The sequence below is a fragment of the Nerophis ophidion genome, linkage group LG21, assembly GCF_033978795.1.
Source record: "Nerophis ophidion isolate RoL-2023_Sa linkage group LG21, RoL_Noph_v1.0, whole genome shotgun sequence".
NCBI lineage: Eukaryota > Metazoa > Chordata > Actinopteri > Syngnathiformes > Syngnathidae > Nerophis > Nerophis ophidion.
In genome coordinates this window covers 37361144-37375815 of record NC_084631.1, presented here as the reverse complement: position 1 = coordinate 37375815, position 14672 = coordinate 37361144, and the positions used below count along the sequence as shown (strand labels likewise).

The window sequence follows — 14672 nt, the reverse complement described above, 5'->3', positions numbered from 1 at the left end:
AATTTAAATAAAATCATTTTATCCGGAGTACGGACTCCATTTGGATGATTAACTGTCATGTAAGAATAACTTGTGGGCTAAATTTGTCTTAGTCAAGTAAATCAGGAAGCAGTACCTTCACATCCGGTAAACACTAGCAAAACAAAACTCATCTTGGTGCTTTAAAATAATACATGATAGTGAATTAGAAAATATAAATAAAAAAGTGTTATTGAACTTTCGACGTTTAAAAAAAAAAAAAATATATATATATATATATATGTATATATATATATATACATACATACAAGGTATGCACTAGCTGGGTTATTCATTTTGAAGAAAAGTAATGTATTATATTTTATTATAACAAACATCCATCTATACATTTTCTACCGCTTATTCCCTTTTGGGGTCGCGGGTGCCTATCTCAGCTTCAATCGGGCGGAAGGCGTTGTACACCCTGGACAAGTCGCTACCTCATTGCAGGGCAAACACAGATAGACAGACAACATTCACGCTCACACACATATATCAAATAAAAACGCTGTATTCAGAGTTTCGAATGTTTTAGATATTTGAATGGCATGTGAAAATAACTTATGGGCTAAGTTAGCTCCTTAGTCAAGCTAACTAGAAAGCGATAGCTACACATCCGGTAAAAACACTTTTCAAAAGCAGAGGTTCGAATAGAACGTTTAGAGGTGTATTGCTGTGGTTCTTAAATGGGGGTACGCGTACCCCTGAGGGTACTTGAAGGTATGCCAAGGGGTACGTGAGATTTTTTTTAAATATTCTAAAAATAGCAACAATTCAAAAATTATTTATAAACGTATTTATTGAATATTACTTCAACAAAATATGAATTTAAGTTAATAAACTGTGAAAAGAAATGCAACAATGCAATATTCAGTGTTGACAGCTAGATTTGTTGTCGTCATGTTCCATAAATATTGATGTTAAAGATTTTTTTTTATGTGAAGAAATGTTTAGAATTAAGTTCATGAATCCAAATGGATCTCTATTACAATCCCCAAAGAGGGCACTTTAAATTGATGATTACTTCTATGTGTAGACATCTTTATATATAATTGAATCACTTGTATGTGTGGGAAAAATCACAAGACTACTTCATCTCTACAGAACTGTTTCATGAGGGGTTCCCTCAATCGTCAGGAGATTCTGCTGGGAAAAAAAAAATCTCCTGACGATTGACGGAACCCCTCATGAAACAGTTCTATAGAGAAGAAGTAGTTTTGTGATTTTTCCCGCACATACATATTGCGCTCTACCACGGTATCGAGCACTATTCTCTGGATAATCCAATTAATTGAATCACTTGCGTATTTTTCAAAAAGTTTTTAATTATTTTTATATCTTCTTTTCCAAATAGTTCAAGAAAGACCACTACAAATGAGCAATATTTTGCACTGTTATACAATTTAATAAATCAGAACCTGATGACATTGTGCTGTTTTTTACTTCTTTAATCTCTTTTTTTCCAACCAAAAATGCTTTGCTCTAATTAGGAGGTACTTGAATTAAAAAAACTGTTCACAGGGGGTACATCACTGAAAAAAGGTTGAGAACCACCGGTGTATTGGACTACAACATTATTTGTAGAAGCATACCAAAATCTTTTAAAATAGTTCCAATAGTAAAACTCATTTTCAGAGAGTATGCTGGTGCCTTTGTTGTAGGCATAATACTAATGTGAGCAATATGCAAAATGCGCAGCCGCATTTTGCAAATTTGTATAATGCGCAATCTTTTTGCAAATTGCTTCCAGCTATATATTTGAATAATGTGTGGTGCACATTTTGCAAATCAATGGGCGCAAATACATGTTTTTGGTGTCAAAATAATTTACTAAATACTTACGTTAATCTATTCATTGGTAGTCGGGACAATATAACGGAGTATTGCCCTCAAATCAGTCCAACCCTAACCCTAACCCAGTGGTTCTTAACCTGGGTTCGACCGAACCCTAGGGGTGCGGTGAGTCGGCCTCAGGGGTTCGGCGGAGGTCAAAACACACCTGAGTCATCGTGTCAATATAAACATCTACCTATCGGCGTATTACGGATACGGCAACAGCAGAAGTCACACTGATTTGCAGGTGTGTAATTTGTTGTGAGTTTATGCAGTGTCGGTTTTGTTCTTTGAACAAGGTGATGTTCATGCACGGTTCATTTTGTGACCAATAAAAACAAATGTTTACGCTTTAGTATGGGGGACATATTCACCATTAATTAGTTGCTTATTAACATGCAAATTAGTAACACATTGGCTCTTAACTATTCATTATTAAGTACTTATTAATGCATTATTCGGCATGGCCTCATTATAACCCTAACCCTAACCAAATAACTCTAAATTAAGTCTTTGTTACTTAGAATAGGTTCTCCATACTAAAGTGTTACCAAATACACACAACTTTGTCTTGAATTTGAATTTTATTTTATTTTTTTCACTAAGAAGGGTTCGATGAATGCGCATATGAAACTAATGGGGTTTGGTACCTCCAACAAGGTTAAGAACCACTGCCCTAACAACTATACAGTGTACATCCACGACTTAACTACTGACTAAACTACTACCACAACTTGGTTTACTATTGATAAAATATAATAAACCAGAGGTCACCAACCTTTTTGAAACCAAGAGCTACTTCTTGGGTACTGATTAATGCGAAGAGCTACCAGCTTGATACACACTGAAATAAATTGCCAGAAATCGCTAATTAGCTCAATTTACCTTTAATAAATAAATCCATCCATCCATCCATTTTCTAAAATGGCTATTTCTGTCTCTCATTCCGTCGTACATTTTTTTTTCCTTTTACGGAAGATTTTTTGTAGAGAATAAATGATGAAAAAAAAACACTTAATTGAACGGTTTAAAAGAGGAGAAAACACAAAAGAATTGAAAATGAAAATTTGAAACATAGTTTATCTTCAATTTCGAATTTTTAAAATTCAAAATTCAACCAAAAAATATGAAGAGAAAAACTAGCTAATTCGAATCTTTTTGAAAAAATTTAATAAATAATTTATTGATCATTAGTAATTTTTCCAAGAATTTATGTAACATCATTAGTAATTTTTCCAAAGACATGCACCTGGGGATAGGCCCCTCCCACTTCCAAAGACATGCACCTGGGGATAGGCCCCTCCCACTTCCAAAGACATGCACCTGGGGATAGGTTGATTGGCAACACTAAATTGGCCCTAGTGTGTGAATGTGAGTGTGAATGTTGTCTATCTGTGTTGGCTCTGCGATGAGGTGGCGACTTGTCCAGGGTATACCCCGCCTCCCGCCCGATTGTAGCTGAGATAGGCACCAGCGCCCCCAAAGGGAATAAGCGGTAGCAAATGGATGGAAGATTAATTTTAGAATTTTGATGACATGTTTTAAATAGGTTAAAATCCAATCTGCACTTTGTTAGAATATATAACAAATCGGACCAAGTTATATTTCTAACAAACACAAATCAATATTTTGTCTAGATTTTCTAGAACAAAAATTTTAAAATTCAAAAGACTTTTAAATAATATTTAAATTTGTGTATGAGGTTACAAGCACACACTTATTGAGATTTAGTGGGGCCTCTGTTTACATTATTAGCCTGTTGTGTAGGCTACCTGTATAAGTGTAAGAGGTTACAAGCACACACTTAATTGAGATTTACTTGAGCCTTCTGTTTACATTATTAGCATATCTACTGTGGCTAAGCAGACTTTTGCCAAAAGGACAATAATTCATTTGTTGTGGGTTTATCCACTTTAATGCACATTATTTTTTTTGGGAATGCATGTTTTGTTTGAAGGCCTAATATAAATGAAAAACTTTGTGCTTTTTTTGAAAAGCAAAGGCTACTGGAATATTTAAAAAAATGTCAATATTCAATAAAAAAATACTTTATTTGAAAAACATGTCTAAATATTTATTCTAGGCTTTTTATGCAATATAAAAAAAATTGTGAAAAACTGCATTCATTATTCGGTATTCAGTATTCGGCCTTCGGCCAAGCGTTTAAATTTTATTCGGCTTCGGCCACAAATTTTCATTTCGGTGCATCCCTAATTTGAACGTTATTTTTAACACTGTGATTACCATCATAATTATTAATTACTTATCGTGTCAGCTAAGATTTATCTGAGAGCCAGATGTAGCTCTAGAGCCATAGGTTCCCTACCCCTGGACTAAACCATCCACAAAATCTCGACTTAAATTTCATCTTGCGATATGCAAATTGCTTGCGCACAATGGAAATGACGTATAATTTGCAAACTGCGCGAGATTGGTAAAACGCTTACAACACCTTTACGCAACTTACGTTCGTAAGTATTAATTACTTATCGTGTTAAGCAATGTCAGCTAAGATTTATCTGAGAGCCAGATGTAGTCATCAAAAGAGCCACATTTGGCTCTAGAGCCATAGGTTCCCTACCCCCGGACTAAACCATCCACAAAATCTCGTCTTAAATTTCGCCTTGCGATATGCAAATTGGGCTTCACGGTGGCAGAGGGGTTAGTGCGTCTGCCTCACAATACGAAGGTCCTGCAGTCCTGGGTTCAAATCTAGTCTCAGGATCTTTCTGTGTGGAGTTTGCATGTTCTCCCCGTGAATGCGTGGGTTCCCTACGGGTACTCCGGCTTCCTCCCACTTCCAAAGACATGCACCTGGGGATAGGTTGATTGGCAACACTAAATTGGCCCTAGTGTCTGAATGTGAGTGTGAATGTTGTCTGTCTATCTGTGTTGGCCCTGCGATGAGGTGGCGACTTGTCCAGGGTGTACCCCGCCTTCCGCCCGATTGTAGCTGAGATAGGCGCCAGCGCCCCCCGCGACCCCGTAAGGGACAAGCAGTAGAAAATGGATGGATGGATGGATATGCAAATTGGGCTTCACGGTGGCAGAGGGGTTAGTGCGTCTGCCTCACAATACGAAGGTCCTGCAGTCCTGGGTTCAAATCCAGTCTCGGGATCTTTCTGTGTGGAGTTTGCATGTTCTCCCCGTGAACGCGTGGGTTCCCCTCCGAGTACTCCGGCTTCCTCCCACTTCCAAAGACATGCACCTGAGGATAGGTTGATTGGCAACACTAAATTGGCCCTAGTGTGTGAATGTTGTCCGTCTATCTTTGTTGGCCCTGCGATGATGTGGCGACTTGTCCAGGGTATACCCCGCCTCCCGCCCGATTGTAGCTGAGATAGGCGCCAGCGCCCCCCCCGCTACCCCAAAAGGGAATAAGCGGTAGAAAATGGATGGATGGATATGCAAATTGGGCTTCACGGTGGCAGAGGGGTTAGTGCGTCTGCCTCACAATACGAAGGTCCTGCAGTCCTGGGTTCAAATCCAGTCTCAGGATCTTTCTGTGTGGAGTTTGCATGTTCTCCCTGTGAATGCGTGGGTTCCCTCCGGGTACTCCCGCTTCCAAAGACATGCACCTGGGGATGGGTTGATTGGCAACACTAAATTGGCCCTAGTGTGTGAATGTTGTCTGTCTATCTTTGTTGGCCCTGCGATGATGTGGCGACTTGTCCAGGGTGTACCCCGCCTTCCGCCCGATTGTAGCTGAGATAGGCGCCAGCGCCCCCCGCCACCCCAAAAGGGAATAAGCGGTAGAAAATGGATGGATGGATATGCAAATTGGGCTTCACGGTGGCAGAGGGGTTAGTGCGTCTGCCTCACAATACGAAGGTCCTGCAGTCCTGGGTTCAAATCCAGTCTCAGGATCTTTCTGTGTGGAGTTTGCATGTTCTCCCTGTGAATGCGTGGGTTCCCTCCGGGTACTCCCGCTTCCAAAGACATGCACCTGGGGATAGGTTGATTGGCAACACTAAATGGTCCCTAGTGTGTGAATGTTGTCTGTCTATCTGTGTTGGCCCTGCGATGAGGTGGCGACTTGTCCAGGGTGTACCCCGCCTTCCGCCCGATTGTAGCTGAGATAGGCGCCAGCTCCCCCCGCTACCCCAAAAGGGAATAAGCGGTAGAAAATGGATGGATGGATATGCAAATTGGGCTTCACGGTGGCAGAGGGGTTAGTGCGTCTGCCTCACAATACGAAGTTCCTGCAGTCCTGGGTTCAAATCCAGGCTCAGGATCTTTCTGTGTGGAGTTTGCATGTTCTCCCCGTGAACGCGTGGGTTCCCTCCGGGTACTCCGGCTTCCTCCCACCTCCAAAGACATGCACCTGGGGATAGGTTGATTGGCAACACTAAATTGGCCCTAGTGTGTGAATGTTGTCTGTCTATCTGTGTTGGCCCTGCGATGAGGTGGCGACTTGTCCAGGGTGTACCCCGCCTTCCGCCCGATTGTAGCTGAGATAGGCGCCAGCGCCCCCCGCTACCCCAAAAGGGAATAAGCGGTAGAAAATGGATGGATGGATATGCAAATTGGGCTTCACGGTGGCAGAGGGGTTAGTGCGTCTGCCTCACAATAAGAAGGTCCTGCAGTCCTGGGTTCAAATCCAGTCCCAGGATCTTTCTGTGTGGAGTTTGCATGTTCTCCCCGTGAACGCGTGGGTTCACTCCGGCTTCCTCCCACTTCCAAAGACATGCACCTGGGGATAGGTTGATTGGCAACACTAAATGGTCCCTAGTGTGTGAATGTGAGTGTGAATGTTGTCTGTCTATCTGTGTTGGCCCTGCGATGAGGTGGCGACTTGTCCAGGGTGTACCCCGCCTTCCGCCCGATTGTAGCTGAGATAGGCGCCAGCGCCCCCCGCGACCCCAAAAGGGAATAAGCGGTAGAAAATGGATGGATGGATATGCAAATTGGGCTTCACGGTGGCAGAGGGGTTAGTGCGTCTGCCTCACAATACGAAGGTCCTGCAGTCCTGGGTTCAAATCCAGTCTCGGGATCTTTCTGTGTGGAGTTTGCATGTTCTCCCCGTGAATGCGTGGGTTCCCCTCCGGGTACTCCGGCTTCCTCCCTCTTCCAAAGACATGCACCTGGGGATAGGTTGATTGGCAACACTAAATGGTCCCTAGTGTGTGAATGTTGTCTGTCTATCTGTGTTGGCCCTGCGATGAGGTGGCGACTTGTCCAGGGTGTACCCCGCCTTCCGCCCGATTGTAGCTGAGATAGGCGCCAGCGCCCCCCGCTACTCCAAAAGGGAATAAGCGGTAGAAAATGGATGGATGGATATGCAAATTGGGCTTCACGGTGGAAGAGGGGTTAGTGCGTCTGCCTCACAATACGAAGTTCCTGCAGTCCTGGGTTCAAATCCAGGCTCAGGATCTTTCTGTGTGGAGTTTGCATGTTCTCCCCGTGAACGCGTGGGTTCCCTCCGGGTACTCCGGCTTCCTCCCACCTCCAAAGACATGCACCTGGGGATAGGTTGATTGGCAACACTAAATTGGCCCTAGTGTGTGAATGTTGTCTGTCTATCTGTGTTGGCCCTGCGATGAGGTGGCGACTTGTCCAGGGTGTACCCCGCCTTCCGCCCGATTGTAGCTGAGATAGGCGCCAGCGCCCCCCACTACCCCAAAAGGGAATAAGCGGTAGAAAATGGATGGATGGATATGCAAATTGGGCTTCACGGTGGAAGAGGGGTTAGTGCGTCTGCCTCACAATAAGAAGGTCCTGCAGTCCTGGGTTCAAATCCAGTCCCAGGATCTTTCTGTGTGGAGTTTGCATGTTCTCCCCGTGAACGCGTGGGTTCCCTCCGGGTACTCCGGCTTCCTCCCGCCTCCAAAGACATGCACCTGGGGATAGGTTGATTGGCAACACTAAATTGGCCCTAGTGTGTGAATGTGAGGGTGAATGTTGTCTGTCTATCTGTGTTGGCCCTGCGATGAGGTGGCGACTTGTCCAGGGTGTACCCCGCCTTCCGCCCGATTGTAGCTGAGATAGGCGCCAGCACCCCCCGCGACCCCAAAAGAGAATAAGCGGTAGAAAATGGATGGATGGATAAAAAAAATTGTGAAAAACTGCATTCATTATTCGGTATTCAGTATTCGGCCTTCGGCCAAGCGTTTAAATTTTATTCGGCTTCGGCCACAAATTTTCATTTCGGTGCATCCCTAATTCGAATGTTATTTTTAACACTGTGATTACCATCGTAATTATTAATTATCGTGTTAAGCAATGTCAGCTAAGATGTATCTGAGAGCCAGATGTAGTCATCAAAAGAGCCACATTTGGCTCTAGAGCCATAGGTTCCCTACCCCCGGACTAAACCATCCACAAAATCTCGTCTTAAATTTCGCCTTGCGATATGCAAATTGGGCTTCACGGTGGAAGAGGGGTTAGTGCGTCTGCCTCACAATACGAAGGTCCTGCAGTCCTGGGTTCAAATCCAGTCTCAGGATCTTTCTGTGTGGAGTTTGCATGTTCTCCCCGTGAATGCGTGGGTTCCCTCCGGGTACTCCGGCTTCCTCCCACCTCCAAAGACATGCACCTGGGGATAGGTTGATTGGCAACACTAAATGGTCCCTAGTGTGTGAATGTGAGTGTGAATGTTGTCTGTCTATCTGTGTTGGCTCTGCGATGAGGTGGCGACTTGTCCAGGGTGTACCCCGCCTTCCGCCCGATTGTAGCTGAGATAGGCGCCAGCGCCCCCCGCTACCCCAAAAGGGAATAAGCGGTAGAAATGGATGGATGGATATGCAAATTGGGCTTCACGGTGGCAGAGGGGTTAGTGCGTCTGCCTCACAATACGAAGGTCCTGCAGTCCTGGGTTCAAATCCAGTCTCAGGATCTTTCTGTGTGGAGTTTGCATGTTCTCCCCGTGAACGCGTGGGTTCCCTCCGGGTACTCCGGCTTCCTCCCACCTCCAAAGACATGCACCTGGGGATAGGTTGATTGGCAACACTAAATGGTCCCTAGTGTGTGAATGTGAGTGTGAATGTTGTCTGTCTATCTGTGTTGGCCCTGCGATGAGGTGGCGACTTGTCCAGGGTGTACCCCGCCTTCCGCCCGATTGTAGCTGAGATAGGCGCCAGCGCCCCCCGCTACCCCAAAAGGGAATAAGCGGTAGAAAATGGATGGATATGCAAATTGGGCTTCAGGGTGGCAGAGGGGTTAGTGCGTCTGCCTCACAATAAGAAGGTCCTGCAGTCCTGGGTTCAAATCCAGTCTCAGGATCTTTCTGTGTGGAGTTTGCATGTTCTCCCCGTGAACGCGTGGGTTCCCTCCGGGTACTCCGGCTTCCTCCCACCTCCAAAGACATGCACCTGGGGATAGGTTGATTGGCAACACTAAATGGTCCCTAGTGTGTGAATGTGAGTGTGAATGTTGTCTGTCTATCTGTGTTGGCCCTGCGATGAGGTGGCGACTTGTCCAGGGTGTACCCCGCCTTCCGCCCGATTGTAGCTGAGATAGGCGCCAGCGCCCCCCGCTACCCCAAAAGGTAATAAGCGGTAGAAAAATGGATGGATGGATATGCAAATTGGGCTTCACGGTGGCAGAGGGGTTAGTGCGTCTGCCTCACAATACGAAGTTCCTGCAGTCCTGGGTTCAAATCCAGGCTCAGGATCTTTCTGTGTGGAGTTTGCATGTTCTCCCCGTGAACGCGTGGGTTCCCTCCGGGTACTCCGGCTTCCTCCCACCTCCAAAGACATGCACCTGGGGATAGGTTGATTGGCAACACTAAATTGGCCCTAGTGTGTGAATGTTGTCTGTCTATCTGTGTTGGCCCTGCGATGATGTGGCGACTTGTCCAGGGTGTACCCCGCCTTCCGCCCGATTGTAGCTGAGATAGGCGCCAGCGCCCCCCGCTACCCCAAAAGGGAATAAGCGGTAGAAAATGGATGGATGGATATGCAAATTGGGCTTCACGGTGGAAGAGGGGTTAGTGCGTCTGCCTCACAATAAGAAGGTCCTGCAGTCCTGGGTTCAAATCCAGTCTCAGGATCTTTCTGTGTGGAGTTTGCATGTTCTCCCCGTGAACGCGTGGGTTCCTTCCGGGTACTCCGGCTTCCTCCCACCTCCAAAGACATGCACCTGGGGATAGGTTGATTGGCAACACTAAATTGGCCCTAGTGTGTGAATGTGAGGGTGAATGTTGTCTGTCTATCTGTGTTGGCCCTGCGATGAGGTGGCGACTTGTCCAGGGTGTACCCCGCCTTCCGCCCGATTGTAGCTGAGATAGGCGCCAGCACCCCCCGCGACCCCAAAAGAGAATAAGCGGTAGAAAATGGATGGATGGATAAAAAAATTGTGAAAAACTGCATTCATTATTCGGTATTCAGTATTCGGCCTTCGGCCAAGCGTTTAAATTTTATTCGGCTTCGGCCACAAATTTTCATTTCGGTGCATCCCTAATTCCAACGTTATTTTTAACACTGTGATTACCATCGTAATTATTAATTATCGTGTTAAGCAATGTCAGCTAAGATTTATCTGAGAGCCAGATGTAGTCATCAAAAGAGCCACATTTGGCTCTAGAGCCATAGGTTCCCTACCCCTGGACTAAACCATCCACAAAATCTCGTCTTAAATTACGTCTTGCGATATGCAAATTGCTTGCGCACAATGGAAATGACGTATAATTTGCAAAATGCGCGAGATTGTTGAAATGCTTGCAACACCTTTACGCAACTTACGTACATATGCTACTCAGCAAAGGACTTTACGCCACTTTGCGCTGAAAGCGAAAAGCCATACCTACGCCGTTAACGTACATTTCGTAACAGCTCAGTTACACAAATCCCCTTGAAGAAATGTACCAACTCACCCCAGCACCCCGGGGCTGTAATTCCTCGTCTTCCAGGGCGTCCAAGTGCTCGCATAGTTGCCATTAGTGCAGTCGGAAAGCCAGTAATTGGTTCCGTAAGTGCTGGCCTTGTTGTCATTTTTCCTCCGGCCAGGGTGATGGTGGTGGTGGTGATGGTGGTAGTGGTGGTGGTGAGCGTGGTTGCCAGATGCCACGGAAGGGGCAACCTGCTGGCGTTTGGCGCACAACTGCTGCAAAGTGAAGATGCGCTGCATGTCCTGCAGGCTGTGATGGAGGTGCTGATAGCGGCTGTTGTCCATGTTCTCCCCCAAGCCGAATAGCAAGCTACCCCCGCCGACGTTCTTATTGCCGGGTGCATGTCCCAGTGAGCGGCCGGCGGGGGGACTCCTGTCCGCCCCGGGGTCCTGGGGAGGAAGTACTCCCCGGGCCTCACCTGTGTCGCAGGTGTGCACGCCCCCGTTGGACAGCGTCATCGCCGGCGCGGCGGCGGCGGCGGACACGGCGACGTTCATGATGCCGCCGTGATGGCTGCCCGTCAGGCTGGCATTTTTCCCGCACTGGTTGTGCTTCTGCTGGGCGGAGAGAATCCCAAGTCCCTGAGAGGTCTCCCACACCTGCATCCATAAGACGTTAGCAGGTCCTTTCTGCTCCGGCTGGATCCAAGCGACCCTCGGATCCATTCAACTTCTTTCCCCGCCGACGCCAGCGGAGCCGTGGTGATGCCGCGCTGACCCCCTCCCACCCCCACCCCCCGACACTAGAGAGACGTGCGGAACGACGACGGGCGATTGTTGACGCGCTGAAAAGAGCCGGGAGCATGGAGTGGGAGGACTGAGTGGCCCCGGAGATGCCGCTGGATCATGGACACAAAACACTCGCCGAATTCTACGGGGATTCAATATGGCGGAGTCTCTTCAAATCTTTGGCGCAGGCGCACTGCGAGGGGGGATCCTGGACACGACCACGCCCCTTTATCCGCCCACTCCCACCACACCGCCCTCTCTGGCCGGCGGAGGAATTGCAGAAAAATCTGACTTGGTTTACATATGTCAAACTCGCCAAGCAATAACATCATCCATCCGTTTCCTACCGCTTATCCCTTTGGGGCGGCGGGGGGTTTTGAAGTATTGTTTAAAGAAATAAATACAACAGTAGAAGCATTTAAGTCTCACCTTAAAACTCATTTGTATACTCTAGCCTTTAAATAGACTCCCTTTTTAGACCCGTTTCTTTTCTTTTTCTTCTATGTCCCACTCTCCTTTGTGGAGGGGGTCCGGTCCGATCCGGTGGCCATGTACTGCTTGCCTGTGTATCGGCTGGGGACATCTCTGCGCTGCTGATCCGCCTCCGCTTGGGATGGTTTCCTGCTGGCTCCGCTGTGAACGGGACTCTCGCTGCTGTGTCGGATCCGCTTTGGACTGGACTCTCGCGACTGTGTTGGATCCATTATGGATTGAACTTTCACAGTATCATGTTAGACCCGCTCGACATCCATTGCTTTCCTCCTCTCCAAGGTTCTCATAGTCATCATTGTCACCGACGTCCCACTGGGTGTGAGTTTTCCTTGCCCTTATGTGGGCCTACCGAGGATGTCGTAGTAGTTTGTGCAGCCCTTTGAGACACTAGTGATTTAGGGCTATATAAGTAAACATTGATTGATTGATTGAACAAATATTCTTAATAGGTACAACAAAGAGGATGAAACAATATCTTAAGGATATATTTTATTCATATAAACCAGGGGTAGGGAACCTATGGCTCTAGAGCCAGATGTGGCTCTTCTGATGACTGCATCTGGCTCTCTGACAAATCTGACCTGATGTTGCTGAACACGATAAGTAATGAATAATTCCACTTGTAATCACAGTGTTAAAAATAATGTTCAAAATATAAAACATTCTCATGCATTTTTAATCCATCCATCCGTTTTCTACCGCACCTGTTCAAGAAGTTGCGTAAATGGTAAGAAGTTATTTATTTAATATTGGTTAGTGTGGGGCTTGCCCTCCTGGGGGTTCTTAAGACCCCCAAGCACCGACATGAGAGCCTGTTTCAGGGTTACAATATTGTTTTATTTTTCCAATAAGTCTCTCAATTGCTTTCCAGCAATAGTATTTCCAGCCCCAACCCAGTCTCTCCTCCTGGCTGCTGCTTATAACAGAGCGACAGGTGATTAGATAACAAGGCCCAGGTGGGCCATCTAAGCACCTGTCGCTGCAGGACCGCAGGCCACGCCCCCCCCTCCCCCCCACAGTTAGCTTCAGAATAACAATGTTATTACAAAGAATAAGAGACCTATTATACTCTAGAAATGTTGGTCTTACTTAAAAATGCACGTGTTTATTTGTGTTCAGTGTTAAAAAAAATATTATATGGCTCTTAGGGAAATATATTTTAAAATATTTGGCTTTTTGGCTCTCTCAGCCAAAAAGGTTCCCGACCCCTGATATAAACCAATGGTCGCTGTCACGCCAAATTTCTTCCCCCCAACAAAAACCTTCCCCCCATTTACTTCCGGGGTCATGATTAATACAGACGTTTTGTTAACGCTATATTATAAAAATATAACGCTATATTATAAAAATAGAGACGTTTTGTTAACGCTATATTGTTAAAAATAATTTACAAAGACAAGCTATGGGATGTGAAGTGAATTATATTTACATAGCGCTTTTCTCTGGTGACTCAAAGCGCTTTACATAGTGAAACCCAATATCAAAGTTACATTTAAACCAGTGTGGGTGGCACTGGGATTAGGTGGTTAAAGTGTCTTGCCCAAAGACACAACGGCAGTGACTAGGATGGCAGAAGCGGGAATCGAACCTGCAACCCTCAAGTTGCTGGCACGGCCGCTCTACCAACCGAGCTATGACGCATTTTCTTCCGTGGTCACGTTTCCTCTTATGTCATCCCATAGCTTGTGTTTGTAAATTGTTTTTTACATTTTTTGATAATATAGCGTTAAGAAAACGTCTGTATTTTTATAATATAGCGTTATATTTTTATAATATAGCGTTAACAAAACGTCTGTATTAATAATGACCCCGGAAGTAAATGGGGGGGGGGGGTGCTTTGTACGGAGAAGAAATTTGGCGTGACATCCCCAACCAGAAGAATTTTTTATTAATTTTTTTTTAATTTTTAATTTTATTTACCCGTATTACCTTAAATTGCCACCGGGGCGCTAATTAATTTAAAACCTCTTCTCACTCCTGCGCTTACCAAAAGGCATGCGGTAAAAGTAAGCATGCGCTAACTATTTTAAAACCTCTTCTCACTCCGGCACTTACCAAAGGCATGTAGTAAAAATTTGAGTGGGATGTAAGCTTGGACCTTAAATCCTACTGACTAGCTCTTAATCTTCTTCCCTTTATGCGATTTTAAATTACCGGTATTGAAATCAGCCTCCTCCATTTTGAAAATGATGACAGGGGAAGTGTCACTCGTGACATCACGAGTTTGACCCGGCGGTAATACTAAGCATGCGCTAATTATTTTTCGAAGCGAGTTTGACCCGGCAGTAATTCAAGGCAGGCGCATACTATAAATATTTAATAAATTAAAAAATGTTCATCAAAAATATTTAAAAATATTTAAAAACATATTTATTTATTAAAAAATAGTTATTTATTAAAACATATTTATTAAACATATTTATTTATTAAATACCCTAAAGAAATTCAAGGAAATACGGTATTTTTTTTAAATTTTTATTAAATTAACATAAAAAAACACAAGATACTTAAAATTAGTGCACCAACCCAAAAAAAACTCCCTTTTTCATGACAAAGAAAAAAAAAAAAAAGTAAAGATTTCTACACATAGAAGTAATCATCAATTTGACGTGCCCTCTTTGGGGATTAAAATCCATCTGGATTCATGAACTTAATTCTAAACATTTCTTCACAAAAATAGAAATATTTCATTTATATATATTTATGGAACATGTCCACAAAAAATCTAGCTGTCAACACTGAATATTGCATTGTTGCATTTTTTTTCCACAGTC

General features: G+C 44.9%; 1 protein-coding gene across 1 annotated transcript in view; it reads right to left on the bottom strand.

Moving 5' to 3' along the window:
• The window catches only part of tent4a (terminal nucleotidyltransferase 4A), a 55782-nt gene extending 44180 nt beyond the window's left edge, over nt 1–11602 (bottom strand). Inside the window, exon 1 of the mRNA XM_061882550.1 lies at nt 10664–11602. Coding sequence (XP_061738534.1) covers nt 10664–11343 — 680 coding nt within the window. The 5' untranslated portion in view covers nt 11344–11602. The remainder of the gene's footprint in view (nt 1–10663) is intronic.
• Between the last annotated feature and the right edge of the window lie 3070 nt (nt 11603–14672).